Below are 23,881 nucleotides of genomic sequence, written 5' to 3' on the forward strand. Positions count from 1 at the left end.
AAATTGTTACCGATACTTTTTATGCAAAATACGTAGATATTTCTTAAGGAACTTGTCTTTCTCTTGGGAGTCACTTGGTTAAAGTTCCCTCGGAGACCATCCGCATCTGGTTTATTTCATTGTCTGTTAATAATGAGTTGCTATTCTTGAGAGTTTTTGGTGACGACTGCGACTGAATCAAGTGTGTCATCCGCGTATTTTTCCAAAACGCACCCAGATTCCAGCTCCATGGGTTTTTGAAGTCGAGCGACATTTTTCGTGGAACACACTTAGCATACGCACCGGTCACAGCAGCCCTAGAGCGACCGCGCATGCGTACGAGACTAGACGCGCTGTGCTTCATTCATCGGCCCACACTTGAAAAATGGGCGAAGGGGGCGGGGGGGGGGGGCGGCGGGAATGGGGAGGAAAGAAGGCTTGCTTGTCTCGAAAGGAGAGTGCAATCCTTTTTTCTTCAACTTTCCTTCCCATCCTGTCGCAGCGGATTATAGTTTCCGAAATTGTACGCTCTCGGCATTAATTACCCATTTATTAGACTAGTCGTGATTATAGACGAGAGAGTTTAGACTTGGATGTTTTGCTCCGGGGTCGACTCTCATAATTGCTTGTCATGTGAAACGTTTTCAAGTGATGTTTCCTTGGTCGCATCTTGCTGACTATCTTCTCTCTCTCTCTCTCTCCTTCCCAGGGATCCCAGCGCGGACAATGGCGCCGTCGCCGGAGGAAGAACGCCACTTGGTGCGGTCCGAATTCGGACGGAGCCGAATGGAGGACCCTGCAGACGAGGTAAGGTAGTCTATGCACTGGAAATCGTGCCCACCGTCTTTCTATCTTCAGTCAACTAAGAGCGAAACCACGCTGAACACTTTTGTCCGTTCAAGTTCGCCCGCGGGACACAGCGAAAAAATCTACATCCTATGTTTTACCTAATTAATTAATTTTGTAGTTTTTTCCCTATTGCATCCATAAAGAGTACAACGAACATGCGATGATATTGGTATTTTGAACGTGATACATTATCGAAGTACACAATTACTCACACTGGAGGGAGTGGTCCGGAAAGTAACTTACATTTTGAAAAATAAAATATGAACCTAGTGACAAGACAAAGTTTTATTATACATATACTATACATTTGAAAAGCACATCCTTAAACATTTTTTCCACATAGTTGCAATTCAAATTTAAGGCATTTATCATGACGAGACCCAATTTTTTGAATTCCGTCTTTGAAGAAATCCTGCTGCCGCCTTACATTTTAACCATTTGTTTACATCAGCATGCATTTCTGCGTCACTGTCAAAGTGCATTGTCGCAAGTCACGTCTAGCGAGAGGGATCCGTAATCGTATATCGGCGATTTTTACAATTTATTTCGTTGATTAATCACCGTCAGTTCATCTGTTTATTAGGTTAGGCCGACCACTGCGGTGTCCTCGTCGTGAACTTTGGTGCTTTGGCCTTTTTTAAACTGATTACACCTCACTGCCTCCTCACTCATTATTATTCCGTCTCCTCCCACTCTTCACAAAGTTGCCAAGTGAATTTCAATTGGATAGTGGTTTATTTGCCGGTAAAAAAGCTAATATCAGATCGCACTTCACAACTCACGAGATTTCCAATTGCAGCGCACATTTTAACAGTTCGCAATGTGGGCAAAGTAGAATAGCCACACTGATTCACACACACTACCACAGCAGGATGCGTAGTACTGAGTGTAGGGACGTTTAGACACCAAGATGGTGGCTCCAGCCCTATTGCCAACTGCCACGCTAGGCCGAAACGTGAATTACCCCCTGCTCACCGTACATATTTACCGTGCTCTTGTAAAATTGATAGACGACAGAATTATAAGCCCTATCATATTTTAAATGAACATTTTTCAAAATACATTGTTGTATTCCCCGAACCCTAGATTTTTTAAAAGAAATTAAATAGGTTAAAACCGTCAAATATGTTGAATGCCTTTGAAACGTTTCGGGATTTGGAACTATTTTAGGTTTTCGCGTAGCACCTATTTTACTTTCCGCACATATCACCAGTTTTCTGTGCGGTGCATTGTTTTAGGAAACCCTGTGATAGGTGATGGTAGAAGCACATATATTGGAATGTTCACAGGCAAGGGGATGAGGGGGCCCTTTGATTCAGTCTGAGTGACCTATTTCGGTGTTTGGGGAATATGTACTTTTTATGCGTAATTCGGTCGCGATTGAAAGTGGGCCGCCTTTAGCGCCTCTTTTGAAAACCCTCCAAGTTTTCCTGCGTTGAATAGGCGGATACTCGCGGATTCCTCGTTTCAGAGAACCGTCGGCATGCTCTGCCCGTCTCTCTCTCTCTGTCTCGCTCAATGGCGGTGTGCCACTGGGACGATTTTTTATGGCATGGGTAAGGCGTTCCTTGTCATTGATTTCATTTGGTGCAAAAATGTACCTCTTGCGTATATGCAGCAGGTCTCTCCCCAAAAAAATAAGAAAAAAAGGGCTTTTCTCAATTATTTATGCCAAGAATTTCTGTGACTTGAAATCGTTGTGAACTAATTGTGTTTGTTAAGTAAATGTAAAGTTATAAAAATGCCAATTTAAGAATTACGAACTGCATTGAATGAGAAGGGTGTATTGTGGTGATGTGTGGGATGCTCTTTGACTTTTAACCGTGCCGTTAATTGTATTACTGGACACGGTATTCACCAGGAACTACCTTTAACGGATGATGAATAATGTTTTATTTCAATAAATATCGAGTACTTCTATGCAGATAGGTGACATTCTGTTCGCTAAATCTTGAGGAATGTACGCATGAACATTAGCATGGCAGGAATGCTGTACATTTTAATGAAAAGTATCACCTATATATATATATAATATTTTCTTTTGTCTTAAACTTTAATGTTATAAATATTGTAAAATTGTATTGCGTCAAGTTGATTCGATTGTGAGTTGAACAGGAGGAATTTTTTAAATGCATTTTGATCACTCACCGAGAACATACGAGATTATTCAAATAAAAAGCAGCAATTTCAGCGCAGGAAAGGGCAATAGGATATGGAGAGGGAATAATCACTCCCCATATTACATCGGCCCTTGAGCGGAAAGGCTAACCATTTTTTTCCCGAGGACCTAAATCAATTATCAGGTTTAGTTATCATCAGTAAAATAAAAAAACTGAATCAGTACTAATATTTTCGCCTGAAGGGGCCTAAGCACACTTAGATGGGCCTTCAATTTTAAAGAAATAAAAAATGGACCTCCCTCGTCATTTAATTCGAAGTATTAAGTACTATAATAAATAGTTATCAATAATATAAATAAGTTGATTGCATATGAAACCATTATGACAATACAGACATACAATAAGAGCAATACAATGCCAAGGATAATAAGCTAAGATAAATGATTATGTGACTGGAACAGCTAAAATAAATTTTAATCAAAATATAATTTACATTAAATGACCAAGACCATACCTTTCAATGTTTCATTCGCGGAATTCTTTCAACACCGAACTTTCAAGGATAGTGGTTGTACTGTTGGTGAAATAACATCTGTTAGGGATAGTTGCTCTGGTCATTCCTGTCAATATCCTTGTGCAAAAATCATCCGTGTTGATTTCATGCCAGAACCCATAAAAATTCATTGCTCAAAACGCTCCTATCATATGAATGTTGGCAGGTTGGAATTGAATGATTCGATTGGAAATACGTCCTCTATTGGAAGTACGACGATAAATTGGATCGTCATCCTTGCCCACACCACAACACAAAAAAATGAGATGCCGACCCCTTCCGACTTTGAATTTTTATTAAAAGAGATGAAAAGTCCTCAAATGTTAATTCGGGAAACCTACTGGACCGGAATTCGGATTAGGGACTAGTATAACGAGTTAAAAAAAAGAAATCCAAATAAAAAAGAGCATTCTCCTCCTCTTTTTTGAGGTATGACACATCATACACATATTGATCGAGGTGAAAACAAATAGCGATCGAATTGCGTGAGAAGCATTGCAGTCTGAATGACGGAGAGCACTATTATCGAGATCGCTCGCTCGTCTTTTTGACATTCGTCTGGGAAGCACGCCGCCTGGGGATAAATCTCCCAATTAAAACACACCTGGGGTACACGCAGTGGCCGTGCTCTTGCCAGGAAAAAAAATCCTTCCCATCGTCCTTGAATCTGAAAACAAAAGAAGTCTCGGGCGCGTGCTCGGTGCGTTAAATGAGATCGGAGGGCGTAAGGGAGAGAGAGAGGGAGGGAGAGGAGGAGGGAGAGAGGCAGGGAGCACCCGCACGATAGGTATAAAAAGAAGAAGATGAGGAGGAGGAGGAAGAGGCATTTTGAAGAGGGGGAGAGGTCGCGGTAAGGGGCGGGGAAATTGAAAAGTGGGGGAGATGAGGGACGGGGCGAATTCTTCTTCATCCCCCCATTCCCTCCGCCCGAATTTTCTCCCGTTGGATCCAGGGCCCCCCTGCCCCCACAAAAAACAGCTTGGCCATTTATTTCCACGTGACCATGGCCGCTCTAATTTCATCCCCCTCCCCCTTTTTGTTTCCATGTCATGTGATCTGTGACTCGAGAAACACGCACCTTTCCGCAAATTCCGTTTTTTTATTTTTTAGGATTCTGTTTCCCCCGTTTTAACTTATAGATAGATAGATAGTGGTCTTTATTTGGGTGAAATTGAGACCAAATGGTCCCTTCTTCCATTTAACCCATGACTTATCTAAGAAGAGGACCCACTGCCTTTCTTCCGAGTGCTTTCCCCCTTCTCAAAATGCACCAATGTCCCTTCATTGAAATTCATGGGTGCGGCGGATGCTATCCTGACTCCCCCTTACCCTGAGTTCACCGGCTCGAATCCTGGCGGGTGCAGCATTTTGATTGGTCCTTCGGATTGGAGGTTATGAACTGCCTGGGACCTTGTTTATCTTGGCTATCTATAAGTATACACTCGTGAATTTTGAGCTCCCATCTTTAAAAATAAGCTGTCGAAATCAATTGTAGGAGGCGACCGAGAGCTGAGGTCATTTGCGCCATAGGGGATGGACAGGAAAGGATGGAGGGTGGAGAGAAACCCGGCGTCGGCACTAGCCTACTCTTAACGAAAGGCGCCAAGTTTGCCATCCCATCCGACGGACGGCGTACTCACTCAAAGTTCCCTCCACGTTTCTGAATGATGCAGTTCCTAAAGCAATCTGAATCTATTTTATTTACTGAATAAAGTTAAATCTTACATGTTCTATGTGGATGTTCCCTTCGCATGAATCGTGGCCGAAGAATTATGAGCGAAGGTGTCGGTGCTCGTTTTGTCGAGTGAACTTCGCACATCAGAGAGCATATTTATTCATTTGCTAGAACACCACTGACTTCATCTCTTTACATGGAAGATTATGCCGCCATCAAATTAAATAAACCCATTGCCACATATTTACTGTAGTAAATGATATAGTATGCATGGCCTATCCCACAATATAAGTAGAATAAATGGGGGAAAACTTTGTTGCAGATGAAATTACAAATTACTGAGACTCTTCAAAACGGCAAACTCGCACATCAACACAACGATGTCAGCGCCTCTTGCCACGCTTCTCGTGCGCTTCCTGGAAGGCGTCGACGGGAATCTCGTTCCATCACGGCCTCTCTGACATCACCCAGTGATCCAAAATGGTACTCAAAGGGGTTGCACTTGGGTCTTTATCAAAGGCCCATGTCTTGTCACCAGTAACCACCAAATCTGAAAAATTCGGGACACTTTCACAGTGGTCCAAGAGGTCCCTGGCAAGATTGTCACACTCAAGCAGTCTTCCGACAGCACCTTGGGGACCGTCTTGGTACGTACCTTTCTCATGGCTAAATCTCCTGTAAGAAAGCAATGCACTGTGGTTTTCTGAATATTATATCTCTTCTGCTGTCACATCCTGACACTTGGGGGGGTCAATCAGAAAATGAGCATGTGTCTCTTTTTTTGCACATTTTCATCGCACACTGTGTTGTCGTTGATGGATGTCCAGGGCGTCGTCAACCTCCTCTCTACCCTCCCAGAACATCCTGTGCTGAAGCAGAAAACATCACTTGGGACATTTCCATAAGCATCTTCAACCGTGATCAAGGTCTCCGAACCTGTTTTACCAATGAAACAATTTCAGAGTGTAGAAATCATTCGGCTTGACGAATGATTTATACACTCTGAAATTGTTGCATTGAAATGCATATTAGCCGATGACTCCGTTAAAAGTTGCTGTTGCGGCATTTTCTTTGGAATATACTTTCCCGAGTTGACCTCACAACTTTATCGCATATCATTACTCCATAGAAATTGGCCTGGTGAATATTTGGCGTGACCCCCGAGCTGGGGTTCAGTCAAGCAGCGATTCGCATACTTAGCGTCCTGCAGGCAACTGGCGCGGGTCGAATTGCATTTCAAAGACCTCTCAGCATTTATCCCGCCACAAATCGTCCCACTCCATTCGCCCGCTTCGTCAGGAAAAATCGTTTTACTTGCTTTTTGGGAAAGACCCTGTATTTCGAAATTCACCTAAACGGTGAATACGACGAAAATGTATCGTGAAAAATTGCTATGATTATTTTGAATAACTCGATCTGTTGATTTATTATAAACCTGCTTAAGAAATGTGTCTGAGTTAAATTTTCAACCCTTGATTATTGCAATAGTAGTCTTCTTTACTTGCCTGTCAATTCGTCTGCTTTATTTAGTTTTCTTTTGAGGGCAAAAGTATCATTTTGGTCGAAATATAAAAACACACCATTTCGCCGCGATGAAGTCATTTGCTCTCTTCAGACTGTGCTTTTTCTCTCCCATCCTTCATCACGACCCCCCTATCCCTCCCCCTGCTCTCCCCTTCCCCTCCAATTTTCCTCGTCACACCTCCCTCATAAGTTCCACCACAAGCGTGATTTTCTCGATTTCTCGAGCCCAAGCGCCGGTACGCCTCATCGGACTCGATGATAAGACTGCGGAAGTCTTTTTACGGCAGAATACGTCTCGAACAATAGTCGACGAAAAAAAATTGAAGGGAGACAATGCGAAACGATTACCATGCCCGCGGAAAATATTTGGCTCGGAGTGGTTTTGAACGGAAAGCAAACGGTCGCATGACTTACTTTTCTCTCTCTCGTGGCTTCCTGAAATGGAACAGAAGGCCACCAGCGCTTTTAATGTTTTTCTTTCCGGAATGACAGTCATGGCGGTCATTTTTGTGCGCAATGCGTTGACCGCGAGATAAAATCTTCGCTGTCTCATCCGACTGCGTTTTCCTCTTGTCCCCAAACTTACACGCGGGATCCATTGCCCTAGTGTGCGACAGATACGGATACCGGATACCTTTAATACCGTCGTACAAGTTTGGTATGCAAAGTATCGGTATCAATTTTTTCCTGACGTGTGCGTGAAGTGCTCAATTCAGACCGTCGGTTAAGTGTTCGCATTATTGCACATCGTATTGGCATTGATAAGATGACAGTGCACACTATTATCATTGTAAATGATGGCCAATGCGAAAAATGTGCCCTAAACTCGTTCTCCCTGAGGTCTAAGGACGGACGACCAAGAGCAACGTCTGTTTGCGAAGACCTTCTGCAACGGCAACGCGACGATTCCCCAACCCCCTTCCAGTCCCGACTCAGCTGACTATTATTCATATTCCCTATAAAAGTGAAATGCTCCCTCAAAGGACACCACCACCCTGGGACGCTAACTATCGTCAAAGAAGCTTGCACGCGTACCCTTAGGGACCTTCCGCCTACAAGGGTGCCTTTGAAGTCATGGAAAAGCCGCATGGGCAAACGTTTGTGTCGACGCTCTAAAGAGATGTATTTCGGAAGAATCTTGAGGCAACGTAAGAATATCAGAAATTTGTCTATTTTTACGAAACTTTTCTCGATACTTTTTATACAATCCATCTATGAAGTCCATTAACCAGCCTGTAAAACTGATTAAACCTTTTTAATTATCTATTTTAATCGTTTGTCGATATTTTAGTTTGGTTGTCTCTTAGGTTTCACATTGTTCTGGTATACTTGTATATTTTTTACCCGAGTTTATCGCTCGAAAATAGTCGAAAATTTCGAAGTCGCCTATTCTAACGATTTGCGGCCAATTGCAAAAGTCGTAACTCATCCAAGGGAATGTCGAAGTAGAATTTATGACTTATTGTAGGGAGTTATTCGGATGATTGAATCTAATCTTTAAGTTTTTTTGGAATATATTTTTTTCATGATCCCTCCACGGCAAAATAAAAATCAACGTCAAACCCTCATGAATTTCGCGAACATTATTAATCTTCCGTGTTGCATAAATGATCTCATCATAAGGATTTTTTTTGGGGAAATTACTTTTTCAACAGATGTCTTGTAATGCGTTCTGTTATGCGTTTTTTCAATACTGGTATTTGCCTATGTTTCCCTTAAGTACTCATAGGAATATCCTCATTAATGTTCAATTACAATTCGGTTTGAATAAGATCAGAGAATGGATTGTATCTTGCAAACGGTCAAAGGATGCATTTTTTCTTATATAGTGTTGGGGCAGGTCAGGGCAATATTTGATGAATCTTATCAACGGTTGTCAAGTAAAAATTTTCGTTACTGTGCAACTCAAATATTGTTGTAGATCGAGGACGCCTACATATTTATTTTTGTGCTCTCTCATTCCCATCTGGACTCATTTCATAGTGCTATATTCAATATTTTTCCGTTACAACGGCGGATCATTGTAACAAACATCGTTACAGTGGATGCAGAAAAGAATTTGGAAGTTGTTTTTCAGGTGAACAAAATTACATTCCTTTATTCCACAGTAAAGTTTGTATAACACAAGAAGCTTCTTTGAAAATCCTCGACTCTTGCCAGCAAGGAATCAATTTGATTCTCGTATCACATTCCATTTGGCTAGTTTTTGATTTTGAAATTAATTATCACCAGCGTAATTTTGAGGAACTCTATCGTATTCCTATAATAAATGGCACATAGTGATATCATATGGACAGGATAGGTTTCATAGCGATGCAATACCATCAGGCGATGACGTTCGCCTTGGTATTGTCTCGTGGGTATTAAAACCTAGGTTTTGACGAATTCAAAGAGACTGCGGCAGATGTCGCGAGAGCGAACTTTAAACTTAGTCATCCGCGTATTGTGCATTAGAAGGCAAACATTTCATATTGTTCAAAAACATTCACCTCGACCGGGATCTAAAACCTAAGTTTTAATACACACGAGATATTCCAAAATGTATTTTTTTAAAAATATTAATCTACGTTTGCGTTTTTTGTCTTTATTGTTGTTGCTGACTTTTTATTAAATTTATGGAGTTTTGAATTGATCTAGTTTTATTAATGGAATAACTACTCATATCATAAGACACCCTAACTCTCTAGCCAATTTGCTGGACACTTGGTGATTATTCCGGACGCGGCCCATTTCATTTAATCCTTAAAATTTCTTGATTTCGTGAGGAATCTCCATTAATGGAGATTTTAAGGTCATTACTTGCCTTCGTGTGCCTGCCCCTTATTTACGCATTCCGTGAAGGCATCGGGACGAGGTCATCGCAATGGGACTGCATTTGTGATGTACCCTACCGTTCCGAACGGGCGGGCGGAGTGATTTTCCAACCCAAATTGTTACCGTCTTCGCAGGAAAGGGAAGGGATCCGGGAAAAAAGAAGACGGCTGCGGAGCAGCGGATGGGTTTCCATTCATTTTCTAAACTGCGACCGGCCTTGGGGAGAGGAAAGGGAGGCGGGCGATAGGATATATACTGCCTCCGGGAAACGGTCACTCAGGAGCAAGTCCGTTCCTACGGCATCGCCTTTTGAGACACCGTCACGAGTTTTGCTTAACCTTTACTTAATTTTCAAAAGGATCCGTCGTTCATCGGTGATCCGAATGGCCGAAAGCTCGAACAATCTACAATGTGAGTGTCCTTTAAAGTGTTACTATTTTATTTGTGTTATATGGTGCCGTCCAAATATTATACTGCTCGTGTGAGTGTTTCTATATCATATATATATATATATAATATTTGGACGGCACCATAGATCACAAATTAAAAAGTCATACTTAAAAGGACACTCACGTGGTAAATTGTTTAAGCTTTTGGCCCTCTCCGAGGCCTTCTTCAAGTAAGACAAGTTAGAAGGGTCTTACTTGAAGAAGGCCTCGGAGAGGGCCGAAAGCTTAAACAATATACCATGTGAGGTCCTTTTAAGTGCTACTATTTTATTTGTGTTCCATTGTGCCTTCCAATTATTATACTGCTCTTGTGAGTGTTTCCGTTTAATGGTTATATATACATATATATATATATATATATATATATATATATATATATATATATATATATATATATATGTATAAACACTTGAGCTATCCAGGAAACATAATTTACACTGAGATCTACGATGCTTTATAGAACCAAGTGCCCCGATTCTTTGGCCAAGAGGTGGCGTCAGGGACCCACCAAAGGATAAATAGACAATAAGTGGAAAGATTTGGAGTTTCAAGTCCCGGTCTTGGAAATATTTTTACACTCGTGATCTGCCTGATTCCGCCTTCCCCACTTATCCTGTGTTCGTCCCTCATGTGTTTTCCTATCCCTTTTCCTTATATCCATTTCTATGTTAATGAGTACTTGTTCGCCGTTTGGCGGGATTAAGTATCGCGACTTTTGTGTTTTTTCAAAAAATGTTTATTTATTCATGAATATATATTTTGTCCCCTTAAAAGTAATCACCATTAGATATTATACACTTGTGCCAACATTTTTTCCAATCCTCGAAGCACTTCAAAAAATCATCTTTTGTGATCTTGTTCAGCTCCTCCTTCGACGCAGTCTTTATCTCGTCAATCGTTGCGTAGCGTCGTCCTTTCATGGCCCTCTTCAGGTCCGGGAGCAAGAAAAAGTCACTGGGGGCCAGATCTGGGGAATCATAAGCGTGTTGTTTTTGGCCACACAAATAACGATGTGTTATCATGGGCGTTGTCATGGTGCAAATGCCAATTTTTGTTCTTCCACACATCCGGGTGTTTGTGGTGGATGACTTCGCACGAATTGCGCATAGCATGCAGGTAATATTCCTTATTTACCGTTCTACCCTGTGAAAGAACTCATGAGGCACCACGCCCCTGCAATCGAAGAAGACTGACAGCAAAACTTGCGCATTCGACCGAACTTGGCCCGCTTTTTTCGGTCTTGCCTCGTGCTGCAGCTTCCATTGGGATGATTTAACTTTAATCTCCACGTCAAAACCAAAAACCTATGATTCGTCACCAGTTATGACCATCTGGAGAAAATTTGGGTCGTTCTGGATAGAGTCCAACACCTCATTAGCAATGCTTTCAAAGCGTTGCTATTTTCGGTTGAAAATGAGCAAATTTGGTACGAATTTCGCGGCGACCCGTGTCATGCCCAAATAATTGGTAATGGAACGAGCCAATCGATATGTTTAGGTCCTCAGCAGCTTCTCTAACGGTGATTCAATACTATTTTCTTCACTTCATCAATGTTTTCGTCTGTTTCGTCTGTCCTCAATGTCATCAATGTGCTCGGGTATCCGGCACGCTCTTCATACTTCACATCTTCTCGGCCCTCTTAGAACAATGTGTACCACTGATAAACGTTGCTTGGGTCCAAGGTAGCTTTTACATATGTCATAGTCAGCATTCGGAATGCATCCGCGCACTTAATTTCGTTTTTCACACAAAATTTGGTACAGATGTTTTGATACATTTTTTGAAACGGGCAAATATCGAAGACAAGCTAAAACACGTCCAAGTAAAACAGCTGTCAACAATTAACTGAACATTCAAAATGGCGGAAAGTTTCGGAATATGTGAGAGACATAAGTACCGACATAACTTCACAAAAAAAAACGAAAATCAAATATATGTGACATGTGGAAATTCAAAATTCGCGATGTTTTTTGAACAGACTTTGTGCGTGTAAATATATAAAAAAAACCATAAACACAGTAATCAACCCGAAGGTCAGCTTGGTAGATGATGGTAGAATTCACCCAGTACTAAGCCCTATACGGCGTGTGAGTTTCACACATCAGGGTGGGGGGGCCAGTTCCTTTCCCTGTGCCGGTTATGGTTTCCCAGGAAGATCTGGTACCCGAAAAATCACATAGCTTGGGTGGAGCTGCGGATGCCCAGAGTACCTTGCCCGGGAATCGAACCCGGGGCCCTCCGGTGAGTAGTCCAACCCTCTACCCCCTGGACTACCGCGATCCATTATATATATGTTTATATATAAAACCATTTATACCTATATATATATAATTTATTTATATATATATATAAATAAAATATGTTTATATATATATATATACACACACACACACGATGGTCATCCGGAAAGTAGTACCCGTTCGTGCCGCATGAAGTGCTGACGACGCGAGTAGCCGCTGGACGAGGTCAGATAGCTTCAGTGGCTTGTCTGCCTTCTCTGAGCCAAGTTGCGTGACGCTAGCATTGCCTGTGTTGTTTCTGTGATTGTTTACAATGTTTAAAAAAATTGAGAACGCCGCCAGTTGTGAAGTGAGGGCAGTGATTAAATTCCTCAATGCAAGAAACGTTCGCCCATGTGATATTCATCGCCAATTAAAGGAGGTGTATGGAGACAATGTAATGGACGAGTCGTCTGTTCGGCGGTGGTGTCGCAACTTCAACATGGGGAGGGGGAACACACACGACGATGAGCGTTCGGGGAGACCGTCTGTCATTACAGACCAACTGGTGAGCTCAGTTGACGAATTCGTGAGGAACGATCGGCGCGTCACAATTGATGACATCTGTGAGCATTTTCCCAATGTTTCTCGAACAATTGTTCATGAAATTGTTAAACACCATCTGCATTATGCAAAAATTTGTGCAAGATGGGTCCCTCGCGTATCTCAATGAGCTGGCGGCGAAGGACTATGCAGCAGGAATACAGAAACTTGTCACACGTTATGACAAATGCCTTAATTTGCTTGGAGATTATGTTGAGAAGTAGTTTAAAGTATCCTCTTTCAAATAAAATTTTTTATGTTTGTTAATATTTACTTTTGTGTCTTTATTTCACGAACGGGTACTACTTTCCGGATGACCCTCGTGTGTGTGTATATATATATATATATACACATTCAAACACGAAATCCCGCCCAACGGCGAATAAATACTCATACGATATACTACCTTGATCAAAAAGTTCCCGGAATAACCACCGTGTGGCGCTCCCATCGTTCCGATTTGAGTTCTGTTTTTTTTGTTAAATTGGTACATCTGTTGTTGATATTCCCTTTAAATCTTAGTGTCATAACTTGACATTTGCAAAAGTTACGTAGCCAAGAGTACATCTATCTCTGTGTGTGTTGGCGATTTTTTACAATTTCAGAAATGGATTTAAATTTGCAACAACGAACTTGTATTAAATTTTGCGTAAAAAACGGATTTAGTGGCGCACGGACGTTGGAAATGTTGGAAAAGTGTTTCGGCAACGATTCTCTAAAAAAAACGGTCGTTTACCAGTGGCACGAGCGGTTCAGAAGTGGTCGTGAGTCAATCGAAGATGATGAACGCAGTGGCAGACCATCGACATCGAAAGTCGGTGAAAAAATTGATAAAGTAAAAGAAATGTTGGTCAATAACCGCAAATTAACCATCAGAGAAATAGCGGAGGACTTGAACATTGCCTATGGATCCGCCCAAGACATTGTGGTTAATGATTTGGGTTTCCGTCGTGTAGCAGCAAAGTTGGTGCCAAAAGACCTCAATTTAATGCAAAAAAGAGACCGTGTTGACGTCGCAAAAGACATGATTTGCGAGGCTGAATCCGATCCCACATTCATCAAAAGGATCATTACTGGAGACGAGACGTGGGTTTATGAGTACGACACGCAATCCAGACATCAGGCAAGTGAATGGCGTTCACCAAATGAGCCGAGACCAAAAAAACCACGTCGTTTTCAGTCAAAAAAGAAGGCAATGCTGACGGTTTTCATGGATTACAACGGTGTAGTGCATCATGAATTTTTGCCAGAAGGCCAGACAGTAAACAAAGAGTATTATTTGGGCGTTATGAGACGTTTGCGTGAAGCAATTCGCCGAAAGAGACCAGAAATGTGGGCAGAAAACTCGTGGATTTTGCACCATGATAACGCACCGTCGCACAGTGCTATCATTATTCGTAATTTTTTGACGAAAAATGCAACAAATACCATCCAACAGCCACCGAATTCACCTGATTTGGCTCCCTGTGACTTCTTTCTGTTCAATCGAGTTAAAAAACCATTACGGGGAACGCGTTTTAGCAGCCGAGAGGAAGTAATGGAAAAATCGCAGGAAGCACTGATGGACATACCGAAAACCGAATATAAAAAATGTTTCGAGGATTGGATCAAGCGCTGGCATAAGTGTGTTGCAGTCGATGGGGATTACTTTGAAGGGGACAATATAGATTTAGATGAGTAAACTTGTATTTTTAATTTTCTGAATAAATTCCGGGAAATTTTTGATCAAGGTAGTATATATATATATATATATATATATATATATATATATATATATATATAGTGTTCGTCCTTTATATGTGTTCCTATCCCTTTTCCTTATATCTGTTTCTGTATATATGAGTATTTATTCGCTGTTGGGCGGGATTTCGTGTTTGAATGTGTACATATATATATATATACCTATATATATATATATATATATATATATATATATATATAAACATATTTTATTTTTCCGACATGCCAGCACGGTAACATTACTTCCTTTTTTCAAACGCAAAACGCTTTCAAAAAAGGAAGTTGTTGCCGCACCCTGTATTTTAAAGGCGACATAGATTTGCAATACACGGCTGTACTTTTTATGCACATACGCACGCACCTCCCGTACCACCCGTCTCACACACTCTGCCTTCCCACTCGCCGTCACTTTTTCAATGGCCTCAGCACCCATTCCCCCTCATCATCCACCGATGAGTTTTGGGGCACGCACATGAGGTGCACACACGCACATTTGCAATTTTTGTCTATCGTCCCTATAATGTGTAGATTTCCAGAGCGTGACGCTTTTGCCAGTTCGGAGACTCGACAATCTCTTTCTTTTCCCGGAACTGGCAATTTAGTCCTCTCACACCCCTAGCCAAAATTCCTCCATGTCGGCCCATTCGGATGGCCGACACCACTTTTTTTCTTCTCTTTCTCCTCAATTTGCTCGCTGTGCGCCGGCCTCTAATTCGGACAAAGCCCAAATCGAAAAGGTGTAGCAGGAAAAAGTGGGACGGAATAGGAGATGATGATTTTGAATCGGAATCAGGAAGTTATTGCTGCCACTGTTTCCCTTATCTCCAGAATATCTCACCGCGCTTATTATTAAAGAGGGGTAGCATGCGGGAAAAAAATCTACCAACCCATAGGTCACGGGTTCGATTCCCTTCAAGGCTGTTTTTTCCCATCACCTTTCGGCAAGGGCGTTTGTGGTTGTCTACGATATTGTTACTTTCATGTTCTTAAAATACAGTCAAAAATTCCAAATGGCTGAATTCGTATTTGAGCCACCTAAATGCTCGTAAGAAAAGGGGCTGCAGAAGCCTATGATCCCAGTAAATTGATTAAAATAATTCTCCACGTATTTATTCGTGAAGTATGACTTCAACCTCATCGCTTCAGCGTTTAGACGCGTGTTCAGTTAAGGTACGAGGGTTCTCCGGAAAGTAAGCTCAGTTTTCCTGTGGCGTGATAATTGGTGGAAGAGGCAGCCGAATGGTCGTTATATTGTCGCACGCAGTAGGTCAGTACGCCGCGAGCTGCGGTGGTTGGAAGATTGCGCCGCCTTCGGTTTGTTTACAATAGGGAGTCAAAAGGAACAATAGATATGAAATTCCAGCCAGATGTGAAGGTCTTTCAGTGACAAGGTTTTTACTGTTAAAAAACTTCAAAGTTGTGGACATTCATCTTTGGGAAATTTGTGCTTTCTACGGAATAAATACGATGAGTGACAGCAAGGGTCGTGCGTCAGTGTTGCCATTCGTTTAAGAGTGATCATAAACGTCCATTATGATGACGGAAATGGCCGACCGCCTTAAGGTGAACAATGAACTGCACCTGAAAATTGACGAAAAAGTTCATGAAAACCGGCGTCCTAAGGTATCTAATATATTTAGAAAGTTTTACACAGATTTATATGAATCTGTTGCATGGAAATACGACTGAAAAGTTTGGCCATTACTGCATGTTTTGTCCTCGTCTCGACAAGGAAGTTCAAGATGGCAAATTCATCGGTTGGCTGCGTTCTCAGAAAGGCGGCGGAATTTTATGCTGAAAGAATTCGTGAACTAGTTCAGAGATATATCTTGAATGTTTGAATCTGTTTGGCGAATATGTATAAAATAGTAAAGATATTTAGTTTTGAAATGATGATAATTTTTCTGTTTATATTCCAGTGAATTTGTATAGCGTAGTGACGGTTACTTTCTGATGAGCCCTCGTAATAATTATCGGAGGTATCCGTAATGTTTTCGTCAATTTCTCCCATGCCATTCCACCTCCTAACTCCCAAAAGTGATGATTTAATATAAACCCCAACATCATTTATTTGCTATTGGGGTTCCTAAAGACATAATAGTTCGGTATTCTCATATGTGTAATCATTAACATATTCCAGGCAGGTGACGGAAAATACTTTTTCGGAACACATTTACTCATAGTTATGATTTTTTATAGTTAAATGGCTGACCTACCGATCTGTTCCCTCAATACTCAAAAAGATTTGAGGTCAGACATACGTAGGCTATGGTCACCGTGTTCAAACTGCGTCGACCATCATTGATTTTTTCAGTTTTATATGTCCCTCCTTTCTTTCATTCCTGCCGTCACCATCATACCATCCTTCCAACCGATCTCCTTGCAGTTACTATGGTAACTAAATATGTAGGTATTACCTAAGCAGCAACACTGTGTACAATGTGGTTGCTGAGAATAATGCAATATTTTAACTAATTAATTTAACTCGACATTTGTCGGCAAAGTTCAGCCAATGAATTGTCTTAATAAGTATGAATATGCAATTGAAATAAAAGAAACGACGCTCATTGATTAAAACAGACATTTGACTGTTTTAATCATGGAGACAATTGAGTAACTATGTTACGAAAATGAGGAATTACTTTAGGATTAATGACGCGAAAGGTATCGCGTATCACTCGCTCAATGGCCCTTCTTTGTTTTTTTTGGCAATCCATCTGCATTCTTCTTTATTCAATCAAGTTCTTCGCATCTGGTTTTTTTCTACGCTCCATCCATTGGTTGATACTCGTATGCTATTTCCGAACGTGGGTACTGTCCCACCCGCTTGGAGCCGGGCTCCTGGCATTGGGTGTATTCACCTCGTAAATCCAGAACTCGTCTGTACCGTTTGTGCGAGAGTAACTTAGTTTGCCTTGCAGAAAGGGTGATATAACGAAAGGTAATGAAAGGTTAAACGAGATAAGGAGAGAGAGAGGGGTTCTTGAAAATGTCGTCGGAGGGGTGCATTGCGTGACGCAGGGTCAAACTCTCGAGCGGGTCCTCCGTTCATTTCAATCTGCGATCCGGTGGCCTGCAGTGGCCCGTGAAATACATCTACTCCCTCCATGATTCACTTCTTGAATTGAATTATTCCTATCCCTCTCTCTCTCTCCAGAAACCGCTTCGCGCCCTGTCGACGACCGGATTGGCCTCTCGGATGCGCGGACGGCTTCATTTCGATCTTGCCGAAGAGACCCGACTACATTTGCGAGCTTGAAAAATTCCGTCACATGTTCAACTAGATTTCCGTTTCTATAAATTCTTCAATATCCACTTCATTGGATTAATAATAGCATTATTTTATATTTTTCTACCGAGCGAAAAATTTATACTCATAGGAAAATTGACCAAAGGCTTAATTTTGGAAAATACAAGTATTTAATGAATCCATGAAGTTGAATTGTGCTCATTCCTCTGCTTTTTGAACATTGGATTTTCCATTTATTTTATTTAAAAGGTGAATAATATTAATTTTGTGGAAGTAATTGCAGCTGGTTTAAGACGAGGGATTAATATTTAGCATTAATAGACGAAAGCTGTGTTTTTGGTGTAATGGAGAGATTTTTTTAGACGAATCGTTTCATATCATACCCATCCATAAAAAGCGAATACTATGATGGTTCTGGTAGGCCAAAAAACCCCAGCTATGCCGTAAGATGTGCCAATTTCATACATAAAATACAGAAGTGTGGTGACCCGTCCCTTCCTCTGAGCCACTCGGGCCTCTCGGTGATCTCACGCTGTACCCACTAGACTACCACGCCACATCGACTGTCATCACGAGACTTCGGAGAATCGAAAAATTGAGATCAAAGTGCTGTCAATTCATTCAAGGGACTGTACCAATATCTATTGGATAAGATAGGTATTGGGACGGTCCCTTGCCTCTATTATCCTCCATCTAACTATTTTTGCGAGAACTTCCTCATTATTTTCCTCTTAAGTATTTCATAGATTATATCATCATAGGAAATCATATAGTAGAAACAACAGGAAAGATGGCCTCTCCATTATCTCGTGCGTCAGTTAGTATCTGCTTCCTCCCCCACCTCACCTTTGATTGGCCTTATACAGCCGCACCGCAACATATTCTTCCATCTGCCGCATGAAAGCTACCTACTTTCCTTTGCGCATGTGCCACAATCGTGAGGGATAGGACCAGTATAATAGAAGGGAGGCAATTTAGTACGGAACACCATGGGCCATCGCCGTATTATTCCGGTAGTCTCTAGAAGCAGTTTTAAACCAAAGTTTTAGGTCCTGTAACTGATTGGGTGACATGCTTAAATTTCCATCGAGAGTAATAAAGTTTCCAACTGTCTGCCGCCGAGATGTGTCGAGTCGCAGCTTGAGCCAATTCCTGGATATCTATGATCTCTAAAGCAATAGGGAAACTATTTGGAACGTCAGTCAAAGGTGGCTGTTTCATATTCACATAAGGCCTTCATTTCGTACTCTAGCTGAATGCAAATTTTAATTCTTCCATATAAAGTGCGATATATCTTACGTCCTTACGGTAGCTCACCGTCTAAATCATGTGTTCCTTATTCGATTCCGTATGAAATATGGATTCTTTGAATTGATTAAACATAACTCCAACGTAACCCATATTTGCCATAAGGTTGGAAATTGTTGACTCAGAAAATCTCTTGGTTGTTTTAACGTGTCTCTCCCTCCGAATGAAGAAAGTCGAGGCACTTTCAGTTGTGCTTGAAGTGTCACCGTATTCGATATATGTCAACCCGTTACTCAAGGGGATGGATCACTTCTGTGTCACCGACGGACGCTTTCCCGTGTAGTCTTTACTGGAGAATAAATTTGGTAATATACATATTCCTTCTGGGTGTTCTCCTTCGAGGACTTGGACCTCGCTCCATTAGCGACGTAAGCGTGAACGCGAGGAAATCCGCTTCCGATTGAAGACCATCGCATTCGGCCGTCGATTTGTAAGGGCCCGAGGTACGATACGAGTGCGGAGTGGCATCGGTAAGTAAGCAGGTGGCGGGAGGAATGTGAAAGCGATGGCACTCTGCGGGCACGGGCGGACGCGGTGGGAGCAATGGAGGGAGAGAAAGCGGACTGACGGACGAAGGGGACAGTGAAAGGTAAAGAAAAAGGAGAACGGAAGGAGGAAGACAAGTGACTCACGCGAGGACGAAACCAAGACGGGCTCTCCTCGCCTCTCTTTTTTTTCCTCTTCGATCGAAATGGGGACAGAGTGATTAACACACTTACAGGCACAGCTTCCGACCTTTTATGTAATTATTTTTCCACATTTAAAAAAAATAGCAAACCGGTTATTTTCGAAGGTCATAATGTAAACAATCAATAGAACAAACACGGAAGTTCAGTTCATAGGTGGGAAATAAACATTCTCGGAGATCCAAAGGCGTGATTTTTTTTAAATTAAAAAACCACTGACGCTACTTGAATGCGTCTGAGGCTTGCTAAATAATGGCAATTATGTTGCGAACTCCCACATATGTCCCATTATATTTTTTTTCGAGGTCTTTATGTATGTATGTATGATTTTTGAGTTCTAAAATACGCATCAGTGTATGCTCTTAGACAGGTAGATACATTAAAAAATTGAAATGAATTTGACTCTAAACCAGATAACAGCCATAGTATTCTGAGCATTAAAAAGCTAGTTGGAGTTGTTTAGACTCATCCACTAATGAATCAGACGGTTGTTTATTAACTATATATATATTTATATTATATATATATATATTTTTATTTACTAATATATATATATTTATTAACTATTGCCCATTGTTCTATTTGTCCAATACAATTCTTTGTCAGCTGCTCCATTTTAGCTCTTGAGTTAGCTTCAATAGACAAAGCCATATCATCAGCAAAAGCTATTAATCTACATCCTATGGGGAATTCTTTCCTTAAGATCTGGTTAGTAATGAGGTTCCACATTAACGGACCCAAAACAGATCCTTGTGGGCAGCCCCTGGTGAGGATTTTCTTTGTTGAAATAGTTTTCATTTTGTATACGACCTGTCTATTTGTAAAGTAATTTGAAAAGAGTCTAGTTAGGTTCGAAGGTATTTTTAGTGTTTTAAGCTCCTGAAGGACAGAAGGCCACCAAACAGAGTCAAATGCACCTTTTATGTCAATGAAAACCACTATTGTATATTTACTTTGATTATTTAAGTTATTTAAGAGGGCCTTGATTGAGTCTGATGTACTTCGGTTTTTCCTGAAGCCATATTGATTAGGATGATATAGCGTGTCCTCGCGAATTATTTGTATTCTCTCTTTAATTAATCTTTCAAATATTTTCCCTAGGTCAGGGAGGAGTGTGATAGGACGAAAAGAGCTGGAGTCTGCATGGTCTTTTTCTTTTGATTTTAAAATTGCATGTAGGGTCCCTGATTTCCAAGTGCCGGGGAAGTATGATAGCAGCAGACAGTCGTTGTAAATATTTGCTAGAAAACTTGTTATGTTGTTAACAAGTTTTTCGATAACAAGGCCGTGGATTTGGTCATGTCCAGGCGCTTTTTTTCGGTTTAATCTGACCAATTGCATGGAGAACTTCTTCTTCCGTGAATGGATCAAGTTTTTCAGACTCTGGGATTATTTTAGATTCCTTCCTGATTTGATCATTCTCCTTGTTGTCGAATGTGTCGTCCGGAAGCAGAGTGTCAAGGGATAGCTTGATTTTTTCCTCCAACAAAGGGATGCTTCCGTCGTCCCTGAGGGTAGTCCCTAGGATGGTCGGTAGCTTCATTTTTTCCGAGAACAATTTATAAATGAATCCCCAGGCATTTTCTTCGAGGTTTCGGGAGCTAAACTTCTCCCAGGATTTGTTTTTAGACTCTTTCACTTTAAGTTTATATTCCTTTAGTTTGGCCTTGTATCTACTTCTTAGGATATTTTTGTCTTCCGTAATACCTTTCTGGTATTCGGAACGAAGCTTATTGACCTTCACTTTCAAGTGTTCCAGCTTCACGGTCCACCAGGGGTGTTGGTTTTCCGTTTTAGTGTATTTTGGTATGATTTCATTCATGGTTTCTTTTATTGCTGTAGTTAACCTGTCTATGCGGAGGTCAATATGCTCAGTTGTTGGGGCCCATATTAATTCTCTATCGATGATGATTAATTTATTTAGGAATTTCCCATTGAGTTTTTCCCGATTTGTGCTTCCAAAGTTGAATCTAATCTGTGCGAGTGTTGTGTTTTTATTGTTTCTAATATTAAAGGTGATTAGTCTGTGGTCACTAGTGATCTGGTCTTCTATGACCTTCCATGTTCTGACTTTTCCTAGCAATGTGGCGCTGATCAGAGTTAAGTCGATGTTAGAGGATCCGTTTAGGCTATGGAATGTCTGTGGTTCGCCGGGTTCATTTAATATAAATAAGTTGGATGATGAAATTAGGTCTTCGAGTTGGTTTCCTCTGGAGTCTGTTGCTGGGTTCAACCAAGTTTCGCTCTTCGCATTCAAGTCCATGGATACAATAATTTGTTTGTGCTTAAATTTTTCAACTATAGCTTGGAGTTGGATTAGAAAAGGTAGGATATCGTGGCTTGGTGGGAAGTAGGAACTTACTAGGATAAAGGATTCTGAGGTTGATCTTAATTCTGCTACCGCTATGTACTCTTCAGTAAAGCTACTTATTTCCAAAAGATCCAGGTCTTCGTTGAACACGATTATTGCGGCAAAGGGTCTTAGTACGGTCAAAGTAGGAACTGGAAAACCATGATTTCCAGCTGTGAATTTCTTTTGACATTGAAGGGCCAAATCTCTTCTTCCCCCCTCCCCCCCAGTGGCTCACCCGGCCACCTTATTGAATACCCCTGACCTACAGGAGAGAAAGAGGGGGAAGGAGATTTGGGTGGGAAGAAAACAGGAAGATTTTGAATCACCGGTGACTTTGAATGAGGAGTGAAAAGAAAAGCGGGCGGGGTGATGACCCTCAGGGCGCGCTGTTTTGGATTTCCATGGCCGCCCTAATTCTGCGCGCAATGAAGTCTCATCCTTAATTGCCGGGCGGTGAAGTCTCCACCGAATGGCCTCTTTGGACAGACACTCGAGCCTTTCTTTGTTTCCTCCCTCGGTATTCTTCCCGCCCAGCCTGGTGACGCGTGGAAGGCGGATGAGGAGTGCAAGTGGGCCGTCCGACTCTGCCGACGGCGGAGCTTTCGGTTGCTGACTTATCTGGCGGGCAAAATCAACCCTTTTTCCTTTTCCCGGCTTTTTGCACGGAGGGAAAGATGATTCGATTCCTGATGACGCTACGTGAAACAATCTCATGGTACTAAATGGAATAGAATGGTCCTCACGGACATAAAACTGTAATCTCCGGTTGCGACTGGAGTTGTCTTTAATGATTTTTTTCTCTGCGTACACCACTTTAAATTGAACGTTTTCAGTACCCAGAAGGGAAGGCAATTTTGGAAAGAAATTGGCAATGAAATCAAGTAATGATCCACTGTTTAAGGGTAGTATGCCATTTTAAATGACTAATGACTAAATTAAGTATCATTTATTAAGTTCCAACAGTAAGGAATAATGGTTCATTGCAACAAATACGGAAATTACCTAATTCCAAATGTTCAGATTTTGATTGTAAAAATGAAAACTTATTTAGATACCCGATGGAACATCCTTATTTCCTATAGTTCTGTTTCGACAAATAAAATTAAACTGAAATGCATCAAGCATTTTAAGTACGTTCTGATTATTCTTTTTATTGGCAACATTCTTTTTTCAAGTGCAGTAACTGGGATTTATATCCTTCGATTTGCAATTATAATTTTATTTTCAAACGTAAGTAATGCATGGAAAACAGAAGTTATACATTATGTGACTTACTTTTGAGTAATGATGAACGACTATTATTAAATCAACGCTATAATAAGCTATTTTCAAATCGCTAATATACTAGCAAAAATCTCCACTTTTGAATAACGAAATAAACATTATCGTTTAAAACAACACTTTTGTCAACGCAAGGGACATTGCAGTCAAATGGTTAGTTGCTGGATAGCTAAGCTACTCGCCGTGGCGTGGAGGGACTGGGTTTGATTCCGGATGACTCCTCTGGATCCCCTGACCTTCAACCATGCTGCGCGAATTTTCGGGTACCAGTTCTTCCCGGGAATCACAGGCAGCTCAGGGAAAGGAACTTACCCCCATTAACATCCTCTTGTTGCATGAATTTCTCGCACCGTTGCGCTGAGTAATAGGCGAAGGCAGATTCTCCTCTAGCAAACCTACCTTTGGGTTGGATTCTATGGTTTAGTTCGGTTACAGCAATGCACGGTGCATGATTACGCTATCAAATATGGGATATCTG

At 41.3% G+C, this 23,881-nt stretch overlaps 1 protein-coding gene across 1 annotated transcript in view; it reads left to right on the plus strand.

Annotated features, from left to right (window-relative positions):
* Positions 1–705: 705 nt before the first annotated feature.
* mwh (multiple wing hairs) overlaps positions 706–23,881 on the plus strand; it is a 172,875-nt gene continuing 149,699 nt past the window's right edge. The window contains exon 1 of the mRNA XM_071586163.1: positions 706–786. Coding sequence (XP_071442264.1) covers positions 706–786 — 81 coding nt within the window. The remainder of the gene's footprint in view (positions 787–23,881) is intronic.

The sequence above is a fragment of the Hetaerina americana genome, unplaced genomic scaffold (genome assembly GCF_022747635.1).
Source record: "Hetaerina americana unplaced genomic scaffold, ioHetAmer1.1.p SCAF_21, whole genome shotgun sequence".
In the NCBI taxonomy this organism is placed as follows: Eukaryota; Metazoa; Arthropoda; class Insecta; order Odonata; family Calopterygidae; genus Hetaerina; species Hetaerina americana.